Genomic DNA, 23,343 nt, shown 5'->3' on the forward strand with positions numbered 1-23,343 from the left:
GGTTCAATAAGTAAATTAAAGGCTGAAAATAGCATGCAAGAGGCAATCCAAGGTTTTTTTTTTTGTTTTTGATTATTTTTACACAGGATTGATTGGAGTAGGTGATCTCTGCCACTGAACCCCTGTTAATTTCAGCTCTGGGGACCACCTACTTCCAGAGATATTTGCCTCCGTAGGGGGTGCTAGTTGCCTCTCCCCTACCAGGGTTCACGTAATGGCAGAGTTTCAAAGCTCCCGCACCCTGCAGGCCAATAGAAAGCCGTGACGTCATCAGGTAAGGCTTTCTACTGGCCCGCATGGGGGAGGGGGGATGGGACATTTAGGGCCCTAAACTGCCCCTCAGTGTGTGCAGGCAGCATGGATATGTGTAGCTGTCACTCACTGCAGCAGCTTCCAAAGTCATGTCCCGCAATACCTTGTGGCTGTGGAGCGACTTTGGAAGTTCCTGCTGTAACTGTTATACCACCCATGCTAAGGTGCAGTTTGGGGCCTTACTAAGTGTGCAGCCCCCACACAGGCTCAGAAAACCACTAATTCTGCCTGGGAGGCGCCTTTACAAAAAAATTGGGGTGAACTCCCTATTGGGAATCATTTGTTCTAAAGTAAATGGACCTTGTTTGAGACCCAGTGATCACGCCTTGTCACTTCATCTCCCTATTCATCAGGTGCCAACTAATTCTTACTAATGTTGAAGAGGTTTGGTAGAGCTGAAAGATTGGATAATGTGCATTAAGATAACAGAACGTAATCACAATTTTCTGCGTTGGCATCTTCATCAAAATATCCATTGCATTATGGGTTTTTTTTTTGCCAATATGAGAAGCATCACAGTTAAGTAGAACAAGGAACACAATGAGATCTTTGTTTTTAGTTAGCGTGTATTTCAAGTATCCGTCATTTAGCGCCTGACATGAACGTATTTTGTTTCCAAATGTAGGTCGTTTCCTTAGAACAATATTATTCCAGAGCCAGATCAGTTTTGTTAATGACTGAAAAACATGCTTTTCATGCAGTTCCTATTCTGCATTATTTACAACACGCAGAAGCCAAAATTCCACCTGAGCTAAATGACTTCACAAATGGGATTTTACTGGCAAAAGAGAAGATAAAGTTTGGTAGAAAGATCTGCCAATATGTCAAAGCATTTGGTTATTGCTGGTAAGTAAATTAACTATAAAAAAAAATTGACTTGGTCAGGAAAAGAACTGTAACGGGATATTATTTATTGCAGAACATTGATATTTTCTTTGTGTTGAACACTTTTGGAACGAATAGAATGTTTATTACTTTGAGTTAATTCTCAATGCCGAGTATTAAACAGGCAGTTTCCCTGCATGCTCATCTCTTATTTGTTAAATATGTCTTCACAATACTATAGAGGTGAAAACCGATATCCTACCTTTTTTTTAAACTGTTTTTGTTTGATTTCCCTTGTGTCTTGGAGAAGAACCCTCTAAATTCCCCCATATTTTATTGGTTTCATGCTCTCTAGGGATACAAATTGCCAATTAATTTTACATGTGCATAATTGTTTTATTTAAAACATTTTTTTAAATTTGTTTTCCTTGTATAGCAACAATATCGCCAAGTGTCCTGATCGGCATCACATGAGCACCATCACAGACTATCCCCATGGAGATTCAGAGAGTGACCAGTACATATCTGTAAGCAATTAGTGATCATTTCATTTTTTTTTTTAACTGGGTGATGGTCGTGGAAGTGGTGTATGTGTAATCTGCGTAATGTTCAATCCCTGAAAATGGAAATCTTGTGTTCTAATTTTGGGATTGTATACATACCCATCAACTAACTCCCGTGCATATACTCAACTAACTCCCGTGCATATACTCAACTAACTCCCGTGCATATACTCAACTAACTCCCGTGCATATACTCAACTAACTCCCGTGCATATACTCAACTAACTCCCGTGCATATACTCAACTCACTCCCGTGCATATACTCAACTCACTCCCGTGCATATACTCAACTAACTCCCGTGCATATACTCAACTAACTCCCGTGCATATACTCAACTAACTCCCGTGCATATATTCAACTAACTCCCGTGCATATACTCATCCACTAACTCCCGTGCATATACTCATCTAACTCCCGTGCATATACTCAACTAACTCCCGTGCATATACTCATCCACTAACTCCCCGTGCATATACTCAACTAACTCCCGTGCATATACTCATCCACTAACTCCCGTGCATATACTCATCCACTAACTCCCGTTCATATACTCATCCACTAACTCCCGTGCATATACTCATCCACTAACTCCCGTGCATATACTCATCCACTAACTCCCGTGCATATACTCATCCACTAACTCCCGTGCATATACTCATCCACTAACTCCCGTGCATATACTCATCCACTAACTCCCGTGCATATACTCATCCACTAACTCCCGTGCATATACTCATCCACTAACTCCCGTGCATATACTCATCCACTAACTCCCGTGCATATTTTCATCCACTAACTCCCGTGCATATACTCATCCACTAACTCCCGTGCATATACTCATCCACTAACTCCCGTGCATATACTCATCCACTAACTCCCGTGCATATACTCATCCACTAACTCCCGTGCATATTCTCATCCACTAACTCCTGTGCATATTCTCATCCACTAACTCCCGTGCATATACTCATTCACTAACTCCCGTGCATAAATCTGGTACTTGGTGACACTTCTTAATCCTGGTTTGTAAATGTTGCTAATAACAATTCTGAGACTGGTTATCCTCGCACACAGTACTGCCACTCAGAATGCCAGTGGCTGACCCAAACTGTGCTGAAGGTTTGGGGTTAGGAGACGGCTCTGAAAGGTAACTAGCTTTATTGGCACATCTACTCAGCCACGTTTCTGACCAGTCGACTCGTGTCACTTTTGAAATAAATGACCTCCGCCATTATATTCATATATTGATATGGTAGTTGGATCGTCAAAAGTAAGAATAACTTGATTTCATTTTCCGCATGGCACTGAAAGCGCTTCACAATGACAGTAGAGCGCGCGTTACACAGCACACAGAATTCTTACAGTCGCAGTCCCTGCCCAGATGAGCTTACAATCAATGTGTTTTATTGGTGCCTGAGACACAGGGCGATAAAGTGACTTGCACAACGTCACAAGAATCTGTCACCGGGATTTGAACCAGGTTCCCCTGCTTCAAACGCAGTGTCTCTATTTACAGAGTTCTTGCCTTTGCTCACTGAGAAGGCTTAATTTTTAGCCAATATCTTAAGTATGTACCTGAGGTCGGGCAGCTGCTGAGCTATTTCACTTCAGTAACACGACCTTCTCAGTCATTTGCTTAAAATGGATAAGCAGTGGGCATTGATAATTGAAGATGAATGAAAAAATACAATATGCTTAAAATGAATGTCACTTTTTATATATTTTCAGGTTATGCCTTTGTATATTGTTGATGCGGCTAGGTACTTTGGGTGCATAGTAACTAAAGAAGATGTATATCATCGCCTTGTTGAAGAACTGACTGAATATTACCAATCACCGAGCAGCAGTGTATCTGTGTGCAGTGTGGAAAGGTCTGCCATGTATGCATTAAAAGATGGGTCAATTTATCACAGGTACATTAGCAATTGTTAGGGATATGTTTCTTCAGATTACTTTTTATAGAACATTCTTATCACCTTTCAGCTGTGGGGAGTACATGCAACACGTCTCATATATATATATATATATATATATATATATATATATATATATATATATATATATATATATATATATATATATATATATATATATATATATATAAACCCTGTCTTCCCATAAGAGAAGGCACAAAAGCAGCAACACTCAGATATAGCAAAAAGACATGTATTAGCAGTGACAAAACAGCACACTATAAACCCAACGTTTCGGTCCTGGCAGGACCTTCCTCAGGGGGGTGCACCCCCCTGAGGAAGGTCCTGCCAGGACCGAAACGTTGGGTTTATAGTGTGCTGTTTTGTCACTGCTAATACATGTCTTTTTGCTATATCTGAGTGTTGCTGCTTTTGTGCCTTCTCTTATGGGAAGACAGGGTTTCTATATTGATTTCTATGGAGCATGCACCTTGACTTTACATTTGTTGCTTGGAGTGCTGGCTGCTGCTTTTTGTTATATATATATATATATATATATATATATATATATATATATGTATATCTCTACCTCTATCTACCTATCTCTATCTACCTATCTCTACCTATCTCTATCTCAAATGGAAATATAACTGTATGCTTATTTGCATGTCTTAGGCAGGTCTGCAACCCCGCCTTTCACCATAATCACACAGCACTTCCACTGCAGCAAGGGATTCTGTGAAATGACATGCAAATGAGCACACAGTGCCACTTTTTGCTTCAAAACCATTTTAAACATGGTTCCCTATAGGCTTAAGCTTGCTGCATGGTCACAGCTGTGTGCTGGGTGATTATGGTGAAAGGTGGGGTTGCAGACCTGCCTTAGACATGCAAAGGCGCATACAGTAATATTTCCATTTGCTATATGCTTTGCTGTGGAGGGTTTTTGTCACTTTTTTTACTCACCATAACTTAGAGATATATATCTATATATAGATATATATCTCTATCTCGGAGCCAGTATGTGTTTAATGTTTACCATATTGTTTATGATCATTTCATGTATAGCCCTGCAACATCTACTGTAAGTAAGGTCACGTGATTTGTCTTCAAAGGGTTCAAGTTTTACAAGTTTCTCCAAAAAAGGATGATGGTATTGTTAATGTTGATGTAAAGTACATCGATGAAGGAAGAACTGGTGAAGTCGGGGAACATCTGCTGCTACAGCTGCCATCTAAATTCCAAAATATTCCACCACAAGCAGTAGAGTTTATTGTTTGCCGAGTTAAACCTATAGATGGTGAAGCTGAATGGAGTCCTAAAGTAAGTTTGCAAGCTTTTCATTGTCCTGTTCTCTTAGTTGGCTTCTTAAAGAAAACCAAAGAATCGTGTGTGTGTGTGTGTGTGTGTGTGTGTGTGTGTGTGTGTGTGTGTGTCACAATTTTTCAAATGGAGTATTATGGATTTTATCTTTAAAAGGGCATCAATGTATCGTATTTTCGTAATTAAAGGCTACTTTTTACAGCCTCCACTATTGGGTTAAACGCAACCTCATAGTTTGGAGTAACACATCTTCTGGGTAGGTGTAAATCCGGTCACACACCTTCCTGCTTCAGGTATTTGTGTTGCCTGGCTGGAGTCTCCACCCCCTCCTCCCCTTCAGCCTTTATGGGCACCTTTAATACTATTTGTGCACACCTTGGTACGAGGGCTTTACAGTCCCTTCCCGGGAGCGTGTAAGAGCGTCCCGAAGCGCCTCCGAATCTCCGTTACTCAGCACCGGGAGCGTGTAAGAGCGTCCCGAAGCGCCTCCGAATCTCCGTTACTCAGCACCGGGAGCGTGTAAGAGCGTCCCGAAGCGCCTCCGAATCTCCGTTTCTCAGCACCGGGAGCGTGTAAGAGCGTCCCGAAGCGCCTCCGAATCTCCGTTACTCAGCACCGGGAGCGTGTAAGAGCGTCCCGAAGCGCCTCCGAATCTCCGTTACTCAGCACCGGGAGCGTGTAAGAGCGTCCCGAAGCGCCTCCGAATCTCCGTTTCTCAGCACCGGGAGCGTGTAAGAGCGTCCCGAAGCGCCTCCGAATCTCCGTTTCTCAGCACCGGGAGCGTGTAAGAGCGTCCCGAAGCGCCTCCGAATCTCCGTTACTCAGCACCGGGAGCGTGTAAGAGCCGACCGAAGCGCCTCCGAATCTCCGTTTCTCAGCACCGGGAGCGTGTAAGAGCCGACCGAAGCGCCTCCGAATCTCCGTTTCTCAGCACCGGGAGCGTGTAAGAGCGTCCCGAAGCGCCTCCGAATCTCCGTTACTCAGCACCGGGAGCGTGTAAGAGCGTCCCGAAGCGCCTCCGAATCTCCGTTTCTCAGCACCGGGAGCGCGTAAGAGCGTCCCGAAGCGCCTCCGAATCTCCGTTTCTCAGCACCGGGAGCGCGTAAGAGCATCCCGAAGCGCCTCCGAATCTCCGTTTCTCAGCACCGGGAGCGTGTAAGAGCGTACCGAAGCGCCTCCGAATCTCCGTTACTCAGCACCGGGAGCGTGTAAGAGCGTACCGAAGCGCCTCCGAATCTCCGTTACTCAGCACCGGGAGCGTGTAAGAGCGTCCCGAAGCGCCTCCGAATCTCCGTTACTCAGCACCGGGAGCGTGTAAGAGCGTCCCGAAGCGCCTCCGAATCTCCCTTACTCAGCACCGGGAGCGTGTAAGAGCGTCCCGAAGCGCCTCCGAATCTCCCTTACTCAGCACCGGGAGCGTGTAAGAGCGTCCCGAAGCGCCTCCGAATCTCCCTTACTCAGCACCGGGAGCGTGTAAGAGCGTCCCGAAGCGCCTCCGAATCTCCGTTTCTCAGCACCGGGAGCGTGTAAGAGCGTCCCGAAGCGCCTCCGAATCTCCGTTTCTCAGCACCGGGAGCGTGTAAGAGCGTCCCGAAGCGCCTCCGAATCTCCGTTTCTCAGCACCGGGAGCGTGTAAGAGCGTCCCGAAGCGCCTCCGAATCTCCATTACTCAGCACCGGGAGCGTGTAAGAGCGTCCCGAAGCGCCTCCGAATCTCCGTTACTCAGCACCGGGAGCGTGTAAGAGCGTCCCGAAGCGCCTCCGAATCTCCGTTACTCAGCACCGGGAGCGTGTAAGAGCGTACCGAAGCGCCTCCGAATCTCCGTTACTCAGCACCGGGAGCGTGTAAGAGCCGACAGAAGCGCCTCCGAATCTCCGTTTCTCAGCACCGGGAGCGTGTAAGAGCGTCCCGAAGCGCCTCCGAATCTCCGTTACTCAGCACCGGGAGCGTGTAAGAGCGTCCCGAAGCGCCTCCGAATCTCCGTTTCTCAGCACCGGGAGCGTGTAAGAGCGTCCCGAAGCGCCTCCGAATCTCTGTTTCTCAGCACCGGGAGCGTGTAAGAGCGTACCGAAGCGCCTCCGAATCTCCGTTTCTCAGCACCGGGAGTGTGTAAGAGCGTCCCGAAGCGCCTCCGAATCTCCGTTACTCAGCACCGGGAGCGTGTAAGAGCGTCCCGAAGCACCTCCGAATCTCCGTTTCTCAGCACCGGGAGCGTGTAAGAGCGTACCGAAGCGCCTCCGAATCTCCGTTTCTCAGCACCGGGAGCGTGTAAGAGCTGACCGAAGCGCCTCCGAATCTCCGTTTCTCAGCACCGGGAGCGTGTAAGAGCGTCCCGAAGCGCCTCCGAATCTCCGTTTCTCAGCACCGGGAGCGTGTAAGAGCTGACCGAAGCGCCTCCGAATCTCCGTTACTCAGCACCGGGAGCGTGTAAGATCGTCCCGAAGCGCCTCCGAATCTCCGTTTCTCAGCACCGGGAGCGTGTAAGAGTGTACAGAAGCGCCTCCGAATCTCCGTTACTCAGCACCGGGAGCGTGTAAGAGCGTCCCGAAGCGCCTCCGAATCTCCGTTACTCAGCACCGGGAGTGTGTAAGAGCGTCCCGAAGCGCCTCCGAATCTCCGTTTCTCAGCACCGGGAGCGTGTAAGAGCGTCCCGAAGCGCCTCCGAATCTCCGTTACTCAGCACCGGGAGCGTGTAAGAGCTGACCGAAGCGCCTCCGAATCTCCGTTACTCAGCACCGGGAGCGTGTAAGAGCGTCCCGAAGCGCCTCCGAATCTCCGTTACTCAGCACCGGGAGCGTGTAAGAGCGTCCCGAAGCGCCTCCGAATCTCCGTTACTCAGCACCGGGAGCGTGTAAGAGCGTCCCGAAGCACCTCCGAATCTCCGTTACTCAGCACCGGGAGCGTGTAAGAGCTGACCGAAGAGCCTCTGAATCTCCGTTACTCAGCACCGGGAGCGTGTAAGAGCGTCCCGAAGCGCCTCCGAATCTCCGTTTCTCAGCACCGGGAGCGTGTAAGAGCGTACCGAAACGCCTCCGAATCTCCGTTACTCAGCACCGGGAGCGTGTAAGAGCGTCCCGAAGCGCCTCCGAATCTCCGTTACTCAGCACCGGGAGCGTGTAAGAGCGTCCAGAAGCGCCTCCGAATCTCCGTTTCTCAGCACCGGGAGCGTGTAAGAGCTGACCGAAGCGCCTCCGAATCTCCGTTACTCAGCACCGGGAGCGTGTAAGAGCGTCCCGAAGCGCCTCCGAATCTCCGTTTCTCAGCACCGGGAGCGTGTAAGAGCGTACCGAAGCGCCTCCGAATCTCCGTTACTCAGCACCGGGAGCGTGTAAGAGCGTCCCGAAGCGCCTCCGAATCTCCGTTTCTCAGCACCGGGAGCGTGTAAGAGCGTCCCGAAGCGCCTCCGAATCTCCGTTACTCAGCACCGGGAGCGTGTAAGAGCTGACCGAAGCGCCTCCGAATCTCCGTTACTCAGCACCGGGAGCGTGTAAGAGCGTCCCGAAGCGCCTCCGAATCTCCGTTTCTCAGCACCGGGAGCGTGTAAGAGCGTACCGAAGCGCCTCCGAATCTCCGTTACTCAGCACCGGGAGCGTGTAAGAGCGTCCCGAAGCGCCTCCGAATCTCCGTTACTCAGCACCGGGAGCGTGTAAGAGTGTCCCAAAGCGCCTCCGAATCTCCGTTACTCAGCACCGGGAGCGTGTAAGAGCGTCCCGAAGCGCCTCCGAATCTCCGTTTCTCAGCACCGGGAGCGTGTAAGAGCGTCCCGAAGCACCTCCGAATCTCCGTTACTCAGCACCGGGAGCGTGTAAGAGCTGACCGAAGCGCCTCCGAAATCTCCGTTACTCAGCACCGGGAGCGTGTAAGAGCGTCCCGAAGCGCCTCCGAATCTCCGTTACTCAGCACCGGGAGCGTGTAAGGGCTGACCGAAGAGCCTCCGAATCTCCGTTACTCAGCACCGGGAGCGTGTAAGAGCGTCCCGAAGCGCCTCCGAATCTCCGTTTCTCAGCACCGGGAGCGTGTAAGAGCGTACCGAAGCGCCTCCGAATCTCCGTTACTCAGCACCGGGAGCGTGTAAGAGCGTCCCGAAGCGCCTCCGAATCTCCGTTACTCAGCACCGGGAGCGTGTAAGAGCGTCCAGAAGCGCCTCCGAATCTCCGTTACTCAGCACCGGGAGCGTGTAAGAGCGTCCCGAAGCGCCTCAGAATCTCCGTTTCTCAGCACCGGGAGCGTGTAAGAGTGTCCCAAAGCGCCTCCGAATCTCCGTTTCTCAGCACCGGGAGCGTGTAAGAGCGTCCCGAAGCGCCTCCGAATCTCCGTTTCTCAGCACCGGGAGCGTGTAAGAGCGTCCCGAAGCGCCTCCGAATCTCCGTTACTCAGCACCGGGAGCGTGTAAGAGCGTACCGAAGCGCCTCCGAATCTCCGTTTCTCAGCACCGGGAGCGCGTAAGAGCGTCCCGAAGCGCCTCCGAATCTCCGTTACTCAGCACCGGGAGCGTGTAAGAGCGTACCGAAGCGCCTCCGAATCTCCGTTTCTCAGCACCGGGAGCGTGTAAGAGCGTCCCGAAGCGCCTCCGAATCTCCGTTTCTCAGCACCGGGAGCGTGTAAGAGCGTACCGAAGCGCCTCCGAATCTCCGTTTCTCAGCACCGGGAGCGAGTAAGAGCGTCCCGAAGCGCCTCCAAATCTCCGTTACTTAGCACCGGGAGCGTGTAAGAGCGTCCCGAAGCGCCTCCGAATCTCCGTTACTTAGCACCGGGAGCGTGTAAGAGCGTACCGAAGCGCATCCGAATCTCCGTTACTCAGCAGATGCAGAATCTGGAAGATGATCTTTGCAAGCAATATAAAGCTGCGTCCATGCAGCAGAAGACCGCGCGGAGGCGTGCGCGCAAGTGACGTCACCTGCGTTAAGTGAGAGCATTTTGTGGCCACATTGTATGTCTAAGGGCGCCTGTGACGTCACGGAGCACACACGTGACCTGCCCGTCGCGCCGAGGGATCAGATTGAAGTGATTACTCGCGCACTGCGTGCTACCTCCTGCTGTCGCGCACGCGCGGTCTATGGCCGCAATATATGCCTTAAGGCAATGTGATCGCGCCACGCACTCCGTGGCGCAGTCTTCGCCAGCATGGACGCCGCCAAGATTAGTTCATTATCAGCCTGTGTGAAGTATTGGGAATGACTGTCGACAGCCCATTGCTGGTGTCTGCCATAGGGACATTAAAGAAAATAGGACAATATTTCCTTTTCTTAACTATGGCAGCCCCGAGTTTTATTTCTTTTTCCTGTCCCTATATTAAGTTTTATGTTAACTTTTTTTTTTTTTTTTTTTATGTTTGTCTTTATGTAGCTTAGTAATAAATAGAATAACTGGTAGTACACCGCTCACCAAATAGCAAATAATGTAACCGGTGCAAAGGGATAGTACTGACATCGCAAGTAAGCAGGAAGACAATAGGTAAATCTTCCACAGATCCCAGATAGCTGCACACAGGCTAATAGAATATATTGTACAGATAGAGTAGCTTGTATTGCTACAGGGGGTGGATTGAGGGGAGGGGGATCCTGGTAATTGTACCCAAAATTGGGATAGAACAATCACCTAAAATGCCCTATGGGCAAAACAATAAACTTTTATTAAACATCTATGTAGACGCACATTGTCACGACGCAAAAAGTGTAGTGAGTAATAAAAACAACTAAAACACAGGCACGGATGTATAAGGAGGTGGTGGTAGGATTAATATGAGGTATACCACTGCTTAAATAGATACCTCCATAGGTGGCTCCGATAGGGGTAGTGGGCGGTGAGGTAAATATGCCTAATTGAGAACTAGCAATGTATGCTGATGAATCACCTAAAGCCCTGGGAGGGTGTAATGGGTATCTATTATACAACTAGTGTAATAGTACCGGAGGAATGAGCCTCAGTTAAGGTGGATCAGAAGTGCTGCAGTAAGATACGGGTGCATTACCCACTGCTCTGGTGATTGCAGTGTCACCTCGTGCAGTCTGTACAGCACCTGCTCTCCTGTTACATAGAGTGGCAAGTGCCAGTATGGTGCTCAATTTCAGGCAAAGTAACTGTAGTTAGGAGTAGCCAGTACAGCACCAAACACCCTCCCTTCCCTGTCAAGGAGCAATCTCTCCCGTGACCTCCGACGTCAGCGTGATGACGTCATCCCGACGTACGTTTCGCGCTCGGGGGCGGCGCTTTCTCAAGGTAGGAGGTCCCTATTGAGTCATGGTGACTCTTATTTATATACATATGAAGGGGCGTGACTGGAAACCTCCCCAATCACACTCCACTGTGGTGATGGACAATCTAAGGAGCATATCATAGTGCTCGAGGGGTAATAGAGGACTATTGATACTTTGAACCCTAGTATCTTGTGATAGGGAAAGGAAAACGGATCAAGTACAGTGGCACACAATTAAAAGTATAACATATGCCTAAATGTGGCTGTCTCTGTCTTCCTTTTTGTGTCACCCTTTGGATGCTGCAAACTTGCCAGATAAGTGGGTTGTCAGTTGGTAAGACATGAAATCCGTATCCACATAGCTCACTAGGCATTTAGTTAGCTCTATGTGCATAGCCCTCAATCGATGGTGAGTATGGCACTAAATACCCCAAGTATGAATATAGATAGGGTAATTAGTTGGAACAGTGTATTTAGCATCTAGGGCTATGATGTATATAAATGAAGGAACACACAGGTAGGTATAGGTATAATATCTCCATTTATATATTTTTTTATTTTTATATGATTTCTGATTTTCTGACCTGGGGCCAACCAGAAACTATAAATATATTGTGGATGTAAGTGGGCTGTGAAGTTGTGTACGGTGGTGCGTAAATGGGGGGTGTAGGACTGTTCTAACCTATGGCATCCGCCCCGTAAGTCAAAACGGACTCTAAGTTTAAACTGTATACCTAGATCCCCATCCTGTGTAGTGTATTACAGAGGTTACAGGTATGACTTGTAAATAAACCCCTCATTGAGGCCGATGGGACTGAGTGTATTGAGCATGTATATCCATTTACACTCAGTCTGTAGTAGTGCCTTGTCCCAATCACCCTTACGTTGGCCCCATGGGATATGTTGTATGCCAATAAAGATTAATTGGTCACTGTTTCCATTGTGTTCGCTTATTACGTGACGTGCCACAGGGGTGTCTGCGGCATTCCGAATAGAACCCAGATGTTCAAGAATTCTCTTTTTAAACTGCCTGAACGTTTTGCCTACATATAACTTGCCACATCCGCAGACTAACAGGTATATCACCCCCTCAGTAACGCAGTTTATGAACTCGTTAATTTTAAATGTTCGCTGTTTATTAGAGTCCATGAAGTCTGTTCTCTTAGGTACGTGTCTACAGGCCTTACATCGGCCACATGCGTATGATCCCGTAGGTTTTTTAGCTAGCCATGTGGTGTTTGATTTGGCTTGGTAGTGGCTTCTAACAAGAATATCCTTCAAGTTACGGCTTCTTCTGCTTGTAAGTTTGGGTGTGTGTGATATAGCCCCTTGTAGATCTTGGTCATCTAATAGTAGGTGCCAGTGTTTATTGAAAATCCTGTAAATTGAGCCCCATTGGTCACTGAAGGTACCGATGAAACAAATTGGTTTATAATCGTTAGTCCCATCATTCCGCTTGGTGTCAACTAGGAGTTGTGTTCTGTTCGTCATAATGGCCCTATTGTAGGCTCTTTTTAGATTTGTTTTTGAATGTCCTCGTTCAATGAAACGTTGCGTCATGTCTTTAGCTTTGTCCTTGTATTCGCTAAGAGTGGAGCAATTACGTCTCAGGCGGAGATACTGGCCTGTGGGTATTGCCTTCACCACATGTTTGGGGTGCTGGCTGTCAGCTCTCAGTAAACTGTTGGTGGCTGTCGGTTTCCTAAAGATGGTAGTGTCTAATTTCCCAGTACTGTCTTTAGTGATGGTAATGTCAAGGAAGTCAAGATGTGTTTCACTTGAAACTAGAGTCAGTTTGAGATTGTGGTGATTGGAATTCAAAATATCCACAAATTCTCTTAGGGATGCCAGTGTGCCTGTCCAGAGGACCATGATATCATCAATGAACCTTACCCATAACTCAACAAACTTAGTGTATTCGTCCAGGGCCTCAGTGAAGACCACCGTCTCCTCCCACCAGCCTAGGTATAAATTGGCGTAGGTGGGAGCACATGTGGTCCCCATAGCAGTGCCCTGGATCTGGTGGTAATATTTGTTGTTAAATACAAAGTAATTTTTGGTCAGGGTAAGGTCCAATAGCTGAAGAATAAACTGATTATGCATCACTAGATCTTGGCCTCTGGACAGTAATAATAAATTAATAAATAAATAAATAGAACTGAAACAGGAAGAGATGTCACTGGTTATATACATAACCTGGACAGAAGTGTTTTGTTTTTTTCCTATTCCCAGCTGAGATGAGTTTAACTATTTAGTGAAGGCTGCCATAGGGGACTAAAATAACAATATTGGTATGTTAAAATATCCTACTTCTGTGACTATTGGTGCATGTTGTGTGATTTGGACAAATGAAAGACTTGCTGGGGGTTCAAAAAGACAAACAAAACTACTTCATTGTTATCGTATCTATTCTGCTAAATAACTAACTTTGCAATCAGGCTTTAAAAGTGTACTCCAGTTCCCAGTATTACATTCTGTAAATACGTGTTTTTGTTTTTTAATAGGTCACAAGGCTTATTAGCAGACATATAAAAGGGAAACTTCATGTAGCAAAAGTTGTTCTCGCTCTTGGAAATAGCTATTGGCTTGATCCAATGGTAAGTTTTGTTTCATTTGACAATTTTAGTACAAAATGCTAAAACTGCTAGAAATGGCCATTTCGCCATTTCGCCATTTCTCCATTTATCTATACCACCACATGTTCACCTACTTGGAACGAATACAGGTTTTTTTTTCATAGCAGAGACTGTTTTACTTACTCTGAATTTGAGATTTTACATACTACTAGAAAATCTCAGTTACAAAGTCCAATTCTTTTGTATCAATTGGAGATTATACATTTAACGGTGATAGTGCGGATCGGGACACTAGCAGATTAATGAATGAGCTCCAATGAGGTTTATGATTTTGTTACTGTCCCAGAGCCACAGCCTTTTATTTCTTGCAATAGGAAGAAGAAATGGCAGAGCACAACAGGAAATATCCCAAAAAATAATTAGGAGGAAAGTGCGTTATCCATAAAAAGATTTAATTGTCATGGATGGAAAAAATTGCATGGCATTACCCTACCAACATGTTTCGTGCTACACAGAGCACTTTATCAAGGCATATACATCCCATCATCACCAACATATTTATAATTAATAATGAATTAACTTACCAATACTAGAGCATAACTGGGATCCTCCCCACAGCACACTGATAGTACTCAGGTGTGGGGATGGATGCGTCCGCGCCACAGGCGCAGGCCCCGCCCCCTACATGCAATCCAGGGCCAATACAGAGTGGAAGCCAGAGTGACACACGCTTGCGCAGTGTCGTCAACTGGCAACATCGCTATGGAGGCCGTGGGGCATGCCGATAGAGCGTCATTATGTCAAACGTCAAACACTACAAGCATCATTATGGTGCGCACGCATTTTATTTCTTGCCGTCTGAATATTATAACTGTGGATTTGTAATGGCAACAGTCTGTTTTTCTCCATTCTGCTTTAATGTTTTTGTTGGTTTATTCTTTCTACAACTCTCTGGGCCAACAATTTGAATGAATGCGTTGACCAGATGTTCTGTTTATGTAGGTGCAGGTGAGCAGGCTCTCTGGTTTGGCGACATCCATTAATGAGCTCAATGTTCGCCATGAGATTTTGTCTACAGGGTTGGGGACTGATAATCCACAACATGTACATCAACTCAAGGCACTGTACAAGCAAGCACAAGAAGTTGCCAAGGACCAAATAGAGTGTGGATCTAGGTGTGTATTTGTATAGATATTTTTTTCTTCAATTAATCTGTATTGACATTATTTTAATTATGAATGTGTTTTTTTGTTGTTGTTTGTTTCCCCCAGCACAAACAAAATCGTTATGCTATACTATACAGCCTTTTTGTGGACATGTTTGAAAACGTGTAGTGCCCAAACAAACCTTTTTACTGTAAAAGACACAAGTGACCTCGCAAATCTCTTCCAAATATATTGGTTTTAATGCGATTTTTAATGACTGGTTGCTTTCTTTTCAAATGCAGATGCATGAATTAGTGCAGGTGTGGCCAACTCCAATCCTCAAGGGCCACCAACAGGTCAGGTTTTCAGGATATCCCAGCTTCAGCACAGGAGACTGTCGTTGACTGAGCCACGTTGAAGCAGGGCTATCCTGAAAACCTGACCTGTTGGTGGCCCTTGAAGACCGGATTAGTGCATTCTTTTTAATGACCTGTATTCATTTTTCAGGATGACAGAAGAAAATGTGCCAAGTGTTCACACAGTTCCCAACGGTGTTTCATTTCCGACCGTTTTGGATAATAAAATTGGTGGTGAGTACTTAACGGGTTCCTGTAAATCTAGTCTTAAATAATGTAACATAGTAGCTAGTCTGCCGGCTCTTAACTACTGTTCCTGTCTGGGTTTAAGGGCGAGTATGGGCCAAGTTTCACAAGTAGTAAGTCTGAAATGGCATGGCTTCCCTGTTTTTGTTGGACACTGAGAATAAAAGCATAATGACTTGCTGCTTAAGTATTCTCATCTTTAATTTTATTTTATTTGAGATATTTACAATATAAGCGATTAAATGAGCGTTCCAAGTGACATGCCCACCCCTTTGTTGTAAGTGGGAAACAGCTAGTCTCTGCAGCAGAACCTTGTTGATTTCAGCTTTGTGGATGCCTGGTTCAGGAGAGACCTCTGAAAATTCTGCTGGTGCTTCCTGGTTCTTCAAACTCCTGCAGCACGCAAGCCAGGAGGAAGTATCTTGTGAACCATTGGGTCCCCAGAGCTGAAATGAAAGTGGCTCTGCTCCAGAAACCCGCTGCTTCCCCACTTTTTCTTAAACAAAACATTATAGGTGGACCCCCTCTAAGCTTACTATGTTATTCCTTTTCTTAGTTTGTGCACATTGTACATGGCTTACAATACAGTCATGGTAGAACAATGCGATTGCAAACTCCTGTATTATATTTGATAGTTGCTACAGGGATATAAGATAATGTGCCAAAGGTGGACACTTGTCTTCATAAAGGACTTTGAGCAGAATATACCAGCTCTTTGTGTGTGTGTGCGTGTGTGTGCGTGTGTGCGTGTGTGTGTGCGTGTGTGCGTGTGTGTGTGCGTGTGCGTGTGCGTGTGTGGCGGCTTTAACCATTTGTAATTGCGTGGAAGACAAACATTTCTCAAATTATTCCGTTGTATACTTTGCAGAATAGGCAGTAAAAACAAACAGCAAAAATCTGTGTGTGTATAGTATAGCTCTTCTCTTGTCTTTGCAATCATCTCTGTGGGGGTTTTCTCTCTCCCTGTAGTTGCGAATGGGACGGCCATAGCGGAAGAAAAGCAAGGGCAGCAAAAACCACCTGATCATAAAAGGTGCCTTTCAATAGTAGTTAAGGAGACTTAGATATTTGTAAACTTGTTTTTAATATTTTGTTTTCTTGTTTTTGTGTCTTGCTGTGTAAATTGCTTGTTCTTTTTTTTCTTTTCTTGTAAGCTGGCACCCTGAAGTGAAATGGTTTCAAAAAGAAGCTTCCCTTATCCTGACCGTAAAATTACGAGATTTAGCAGATCATAGTTGCACATTTTATGCCGACAGAGTTGTGTTTAGGTAAGTGTTCATATCTCTTTTTTACTTCAGCAAACCTAATGCAGTCATACCCATGTTTGATGCTCCGTTTCACAATCTGTTTTATAATGCAGCGCTCATGCAGAAGGGAAATACTACTTGGCTGATATGGGTCTCTGCCATGAAATCATAAGCGAGCAATCTAAATGTGTGATTAAGAATGGAGAGGCTGTGATTACATTGATAAAAGCAAACCGGGGAAGCTGGTGCACCCTTCTAAAGCAGAAGGTCAGTACTGTTCTTATGTGGCATATACCTTACTCGCTGCCCTCTAAGAATAGTTTAGCATGTTTTTATTCCCCATAACAGCATCCAAATGTGTGTTTTGACTTTGACCGCTGGGACGATCCTGAAGCCAGCAGCTGCTTTTCTATCGGTAAGTAAGACTAGTTCATTGAAAAGAGAGGAGGGTTCTGTTTATGCTTTTCTTGTCCCTGACTCTATACTTTAAATAATAACCTTTGTATCATTATTTATTCCTCAGTCACAGACCGTCCCAAAAATATATACACCGTGGTAAGCGAAGAGGTGGTGTCCTCCGAATCCGAATCCGAATCCGACAGCGATTAGCTTCAGTGTCTTAGAAAGCAAATAAGTCGTGTCCCTTGGTGTTCTGTCCATTTTCATAACTAGGAGCCTATTCAGAAGATGGCAATAGTGTAATTTCCATGTGAAAATGTCCATTTTTGCCCGGAAATGCATCTTTCTGTATTCTCATGTACAGTATAAACTGCAAAAATGTGTATTGTATCCAGGTTAGCTGAATCAACCTTGCTAAATTATATAATCATGGGCTTTTCATTACAGTTGCAGTTCAAGTTATAGTTTTAATTAAAAAAAATATATATTTTTTTTTAAAAAAATTCAATATGTGCATCAATACAATCTACACACTGATAAGTGATTAGCTAAGTTGCTGATTGATCAGTTCTCCTGTAATCGATTGGCGAAGATTCGTCTCGAGGTTCATTAAATTCATCTTGGGTCCTCTTCTGCTGCACTAACAGCCAAAGTTCTGTGAGGAAGATCATGTGACCAGGCAGAGACACTAGATTCAATTGGTTCACTGCTAAAGAGGGCAGGGCTCAAAAAGGTGATGCTGTTTCAGAAGGGGATGTGACTTTGTAAATAGTTGCTATAGGAACAAAAATGCTTGTTACATTAGAATACATTAAAATGTCTTTAAAATTATTATTATTATTATTTTTTTAATGCTACAAGTATTTTCTCATAGTACAGAACTGATTTATTTAAATAAAAAAGCGTAGAATATTGCTTTAACGGCAGCTTTAAGGTGTGACATGCATATCATACAAACAGAAAACAATAACAAACAGACAAAAAAGTTCATGGCGCACTCTCTGGTATATAACCTGACAGGGAAATGAAGTCCAAAATGATCGGTGATAAGGATAATAAACCCAAAGTCCAATCGCATTCAGAGTCCTTGATGGTGGTTGAATCAGATCTGTAATGGTATAAAAAAACAAAACAACCATTGCGCAGTACTTCTGGTCAATCGTTGACTCCCCCACCGTTGCCAGCTACTTACTTAAAAATAGATATAAAAAGGCATCAAAAGGTATCTTTAACTTCTCCCCAGTTGCCTGATTCTGGATTAGGTGTCAGGCGGGATGCCCCCTCTTCTCAGATGCAGGCCACTCACCAACACAACCCAGAGTGGAGGAAAAGAATAAAGGAACCAATGGTATGATACCGTAACATTTAATATAAAAAATACAGGGCTTAACAACAGTACACTCACATGCTGTTAGTCCCTACGCACAGGATACAATGTGCCGTCCGCTTGCGTGCGAGGGTGCCGAGGTGCTGCAGATGGAGGTAAGACTTGGCTTGAATCCCCACTTCGTGGCCGCGACTCGGAGCGCCTCGTCTCACTCTGATGACATCACTGCTCGAGCGCCCCTTCTCCTCCCCACATACGCGCACGTCGTATCACAAGTACAGTAACTCCACCCTACGCGCGTTTCGTGACTACTGACGTCACTTCTTCAGGGGTAATGGGGTGTTGAGGGTAATGATGCTATTTAAACACATTAGGAAATGCCCGCAGAGATCCCATTGGATAATTACCCAACTGGAAACTCCTGCTCATTGCCTAACACATGAAATCAATCGGACTTAACAGACATGCTTGTTATATACATTGCATATATCAACACATAAAATTGCATTTAACACTTAACTTATACAGCAAGGACAAATAGTTAATGTTTATGCACTAAAAAATTTAAAAAGATAATACTGGTGGGGGTTACTGGACCTTATATTCTGAGGTGAAACTACCCACTAATTTGATCTGTTAGAGAACACAGGGGAAAGGAGTACTGCAGCACCCCGGCACCCTCGCACGCAAGCGGACGGCACATTGTATCCTGTGCGTAGGGACTAACAGCATGTGAGTGTACTGTTGTTAAGCCCTGTATTTTTTATATTAAATGTTACGGTATCATACCATTGGTTCCTTTATTCTTTTCCTCCACTCTGGGTTGTGTTGGTGAGTGGCCTGCATCTGAGAAGAGGGGGCATCCCGCCTGACACCTAATCCAGAATCAGGCAACTGGGGAGAAGTTAAAGATACCTTTTGATGCCTTTTTATATCTATTTTTAAGTAAGTAGCTGGCAACGGTGGGGGAGTCAACGATTGACCAGAAGTACTGCGCAATGGTTGTTTTGTTTTTTTATACCATTACAGATCTGATTCAACCACCATCAAGGACTCTGAATGCGATTGGACTTTGGGTTTATTATCCTTATCACCGATCATTTTGGACTTCATTTCCCTGTCAGGTTATATACCAGAGAGTGCGCCAAGGACTTTTTTGTCTGTTTGTTATTGTTTTCTGTTTGTATGCCATTGCTGTACACTCCTTGTGGATAGGTTTTGTTTCTATATCCTTAGGCAGCCGTTTTCTCAGTCTGTCAAAGCAGTCTGCAGGATCCACCATTTATATATTGCTGCACCTTGTAGGGAAGATTCAGCATTTAGATCACTTACATATCACCATAGTGTATTGTTAAGTTAGGCTAATAGGTCGAGCGCTTAGTATATGTTTTAGTTTAATTTTTCACCACCACATTTGTGACATGCATATCGCCTGCAAAGTCACAACAAGAAATCCGAAACATCTATCTCAATGTCTTACATATCGGATACATAGTGAACCCTGCTCCTAATATTTGAATGTGTTAAAAGCAGCAATATAGGTCTCGAGCTGAACTATCTACATTTCAGCGAGAGAGTTTGTGAACCCCTTAGGATTTCCACATATTTCTAACCTAAAATATTAGATCTTAATCGAAGTTATAATAATAGATAAAGATAATCTAATCTAACAAATGACTCAAACGTGATACTTTTTCAATATCTATCCACAAATGATTCAACATTCAATATCCACGTGTGAAAAATGATGTGAACCTTTACACCAGTACCTGGTGGCGCCCCCTTGAGCAGCAATGACTTCATGTAAGCGTTTCCTATGACTGTGGGTCAGTCTCTCACTTCAGTTTTGGGGAATTTGGGCCCATTCCTCCATATAGAACTTCTTCAACTCAGTGACATTTGAGGGCTTCCTTGCATGGACACTCACCCCAGGTCCTGCCACAACATTTCGATTTAGTTTAGATACGGACTTTGACTAGGCCAGTCTAAAAAGCAGAATTACTTCTGTAGATCTGCTTGTGTGTTTAGGATCATTGTCTTGCTGCATAACCCACTTTCATTTCAGCTCACGGACCGATGGCCTGGCATTCTCCTCTAGAATTTTCTGATACAAAGCAGAATTCATGGCTGTGTCAATGATGGTAAGCCGTCCAGGTCCTGAGGCAGCAAAGCAGCCCCAAACCATCACACTTCCACCACCATGCTTGGCGGTTGGGATGAGGTTCTTCTGTTCGAACACAGTTTTGTTTTTCGCCTAACATAACATTTATCATTGAGGCCAAAAAGTTCCACTTTTGACTCGTCTGTCCAGAGAACATTGTTCCAGAAGTTTTGTGGATGTATTGTGCTCTTTGGCGAATTTCAGATGGGCAGCAATGTTCTTTTTAGACAGCAGTCTAAACACCATTCTTGCTCAGTCTTTGTCTGATAGTGGAGTCATGAACACTCACATTAGCCAAGGGGAGATGGATAATTTGCCGGTTTGTTCTTGAAGAGATTTTGTTAGTATGAACACTCCTGGGTAGAATTCAAGACAAGTCATTTTCTCCGTTTGTGGACTATCTGTCTGACGGTGGATTGGTGGAGGCCCAAACCCTTAGAAATGGTTTTGTAACCCTTTCTAGACTGATGAGCACCAACAGCTGCTTTTCTGAGGTCCTCCGATATTTTTTTCGATAGTGGCATGATGTTTCCACACACCTGTATGGTGAAGACCAATCTCACAAAGTTTCTGATCTTTATATAGGGTGGGGCCTCCCAAACTCACAGGTGAAGATCTACCTAATTATTTAAGCACCTTATTCTAATTACCCCCTTTAATTTAGCTGATAAAACCAGGGTTTCACTTACTTTTTCACATACCCTGACTCTTAATTACTCATTATTTTGTCTTAATTCATACATCATTTTGTTTCAAAAGACATGGAGTTGGTTAATATAACCATATTGGATATTTATGAAAAGACTGGTTTTGATTCAAGAAGGAAAAATTATGGAATTTCCTTAATTATCATTGGGGTTAAACGTTTTCTCGCCACTGTATGTCCATAGTGGTGGTGGTATGAATGCAGGCAGGGAACAGTGTGCCTAACATAATGGCGGTGTCACGCAGCCCAACAGGAAGCACCGGCAGCCCTACGGAGGTAAGAATCTGGAAGCAGCTGGAGCTGAAATGAACTCGGATCAGCCCCGGAGACCCCCTGCTTCAATTCTGTAATAAGAGCAACTGTTAAATGCTTAAACACTTTTTTTTTTTTTAATTTTTTAAATGTCCATTAGGTACATTTAACCTTTTTATCTTGCCACTGTCCTTAGTTTCGTTTGTGCCTTTAACCTTTTCGCTAGCAGAGAGGCCAGCGACCTATCGCTTTGCAGGCCCCTCTTGCAGCAAATGGAATTAATGCTCTATTCTTTACCTGGTTATTTCGGGCATTTCAAAAGACCTCTCGCTGCTTTAACGATACCACACCAAAATAAAGGCACCGTTAAGGTAAATATTCAGTGCAACTATTTCAAGAAAATGGAGTTGTGAATGAATTCTGGCTGAGTAAATCAGGCCCTGTGAGAGTAGCTGTTGCTACCGCGAGCACATCAGTCAGTGCCGGTATTTACAATGAAAGGGACATCTTAAAGTTATTCAGCATTAGAATGTACATTTGCCACAGGAATGATAGAGGCCACTTTAATCAGCAAATGTCCGGAGTAAAGTTGCATAAGTATAACTTTCGCTGTATGTGAGTAGGGTTACTGGCTCTGCACTTCTGTAACCCAGGCTGTACTGAAAAGCTGTGTAATGCGGCACGCATAGGCTTATAGGGGTCCATGTTAAAGTGGATTAGAAGCAAAAGGTGAAACAGCATTTTTGTATTTCATTACCCAGAATCCCTGGCTGCAGTGGACGCGCTATATGCCAAGAGATAATGGGGAGAGGCATGGTCGCAGACCTGTCTGGGTCCTCTGTCAGGTTGGGAACCGGCGCTCTTGAGTTTCGCAAAGAGAGCAAAAAAACGAAGCACTAATTCCACTGCTAGCTTGAAAAAACACAGAGGTGCGTTCCCATAATAAACAAGTTCATTGGATCAAAAAAACAAAACAAACAGCACCTATGCGTTTTGGGCTTGTGGCCCTTTATCAAGGGCCCTTTATCACCTTGATAAAGGGCCACAAGCCCGAAACGCGTAGGTGCTCTGTTTTGTTTTTTTGATCCAATAAACTTGTTTATTATGGGAACGCACCTCTGTGTTTTTTCAAGCTAGCAGTGGAATTAGTGCTTCGTTTTTTTGCTCTCTTTTTCTGCTGATCTACATGAACGGAGGCACAATATACCCCTGGATAAGTGGACACTGCGGCTCCTCAACACGTGAGTTCCAGCATTTCATGTGAGTCCATTCCACTTTCCTTTCCATCAAGTGGCTGTAAGGATTATTGTTTATATACCCCATGTTATTGCTATGATGTTGGTTTAATGCTGGACACCGGCAGGTGTGTATTGTCCTTACCTCAGTGCTTGTGGGACCATATTTCCAGCTACACATCTACAAGTGCCTGTGGGAGTGCTATATCCTTGCCTCATTTATTATTCTTCTTGGAGGGGTACTCCTCCTAAGACTTTAGCTGTTATTTCAACACTAGCAGCTTTTTTGTTTTTGAGCACCATACTACCTTGTTTTTCTGCTCTTGCGTTTCGCCCTGCACGGCCGGGCGATTCGTGGCCGGCTAGGTGCACGCGCTTCTGGGGGCGCTGCCACGACATCACGGAGTTGGTTTGCGCTTATTGGGCGAACTGCTCACGTGACGCGCTTACGAGCAGCAAATTCAAATTTGCTTGCTCGGCAAGCAGCTAAGCGCCCACTCACGCTGGCCACACACATTTCCGAAATGTGTTTAATTGCGGCCAGCGTGAGCCCGCTCAGC

General features: G+C 45.2%; 1 protein-coding gene across 3 annotated transcripts in view; it reads left to right on the top strand.

The window, feature by feature from the left end:
* TDRD12 (tudor domain containing 12) overlaps positions 1–18,137 on the top strand; it is a 57,515-nt gene extending 39,378 nt beyond the window's left edge. For all 3 annotated transcript variants that reach the window (XM_075576350.1, XM_075576349.1, XM_075576348.1), the window contains exons 20-31: positions 938–1,158; positions 1,574–1,664; positions 3,430–3,614; positions 4,730–4,937; positions 13,638–13,730; positions 14,712–14,884; positions 15,362–15,444; positions 16,426–16,489; positions 16,611–16,724; positions 16,817–16,970; positions 17,052–17,118; positions 17,227–18,137. In XM_075576350.1, coding sequence (XP_075432465.1) covers positions 938–1,158; positions 1,574–1,664; positions 3,430–3,614; positions 4,730–4,937; positions 13,638–13,730; positions 14,712–14,884; positions 15,362–15,444; positions 16,426–16,489; positions 16,611–16,724; positions 16,817–16,970; positions 17,052–17,118; positions 17,227–17,312 — 1,539 coding nt within the window. In that variant the 3' untranslated portion in view covers positions 17,313–18,137. The remainder of the gene's footprint in view (positions 1–937; positions 1,159–1,573; positions 1,665–3,429; positions 3,615–4,729; positions 4,938–13,637; positions 13,731–14,711; positions 14,885–15,361; positions 15,445–16,425; positions 16,490–16,610; positions 16,725–16,816; positions 16,971–17,051; positions 17,119–17,226) is intronic.
* Positions 18,138–23,343: the final 5,206 nt, after the last annotated feature.

The sequence above is a fragment of the Ascaphus truei genome, chromosome 19 (genome assembly GCF_040206685.1).
Source record: "Ascaphus truei isolate aAscTru1 chromosome 19, aAscTru1.hap1, whole genome shotgun sequence".
NCBI classification, from domain to species: Eukaryota; Metazoa; Chordata; class Amphibia; order Anura; family Ascaphidae; genus Ascaphus; species Ascaphus truei.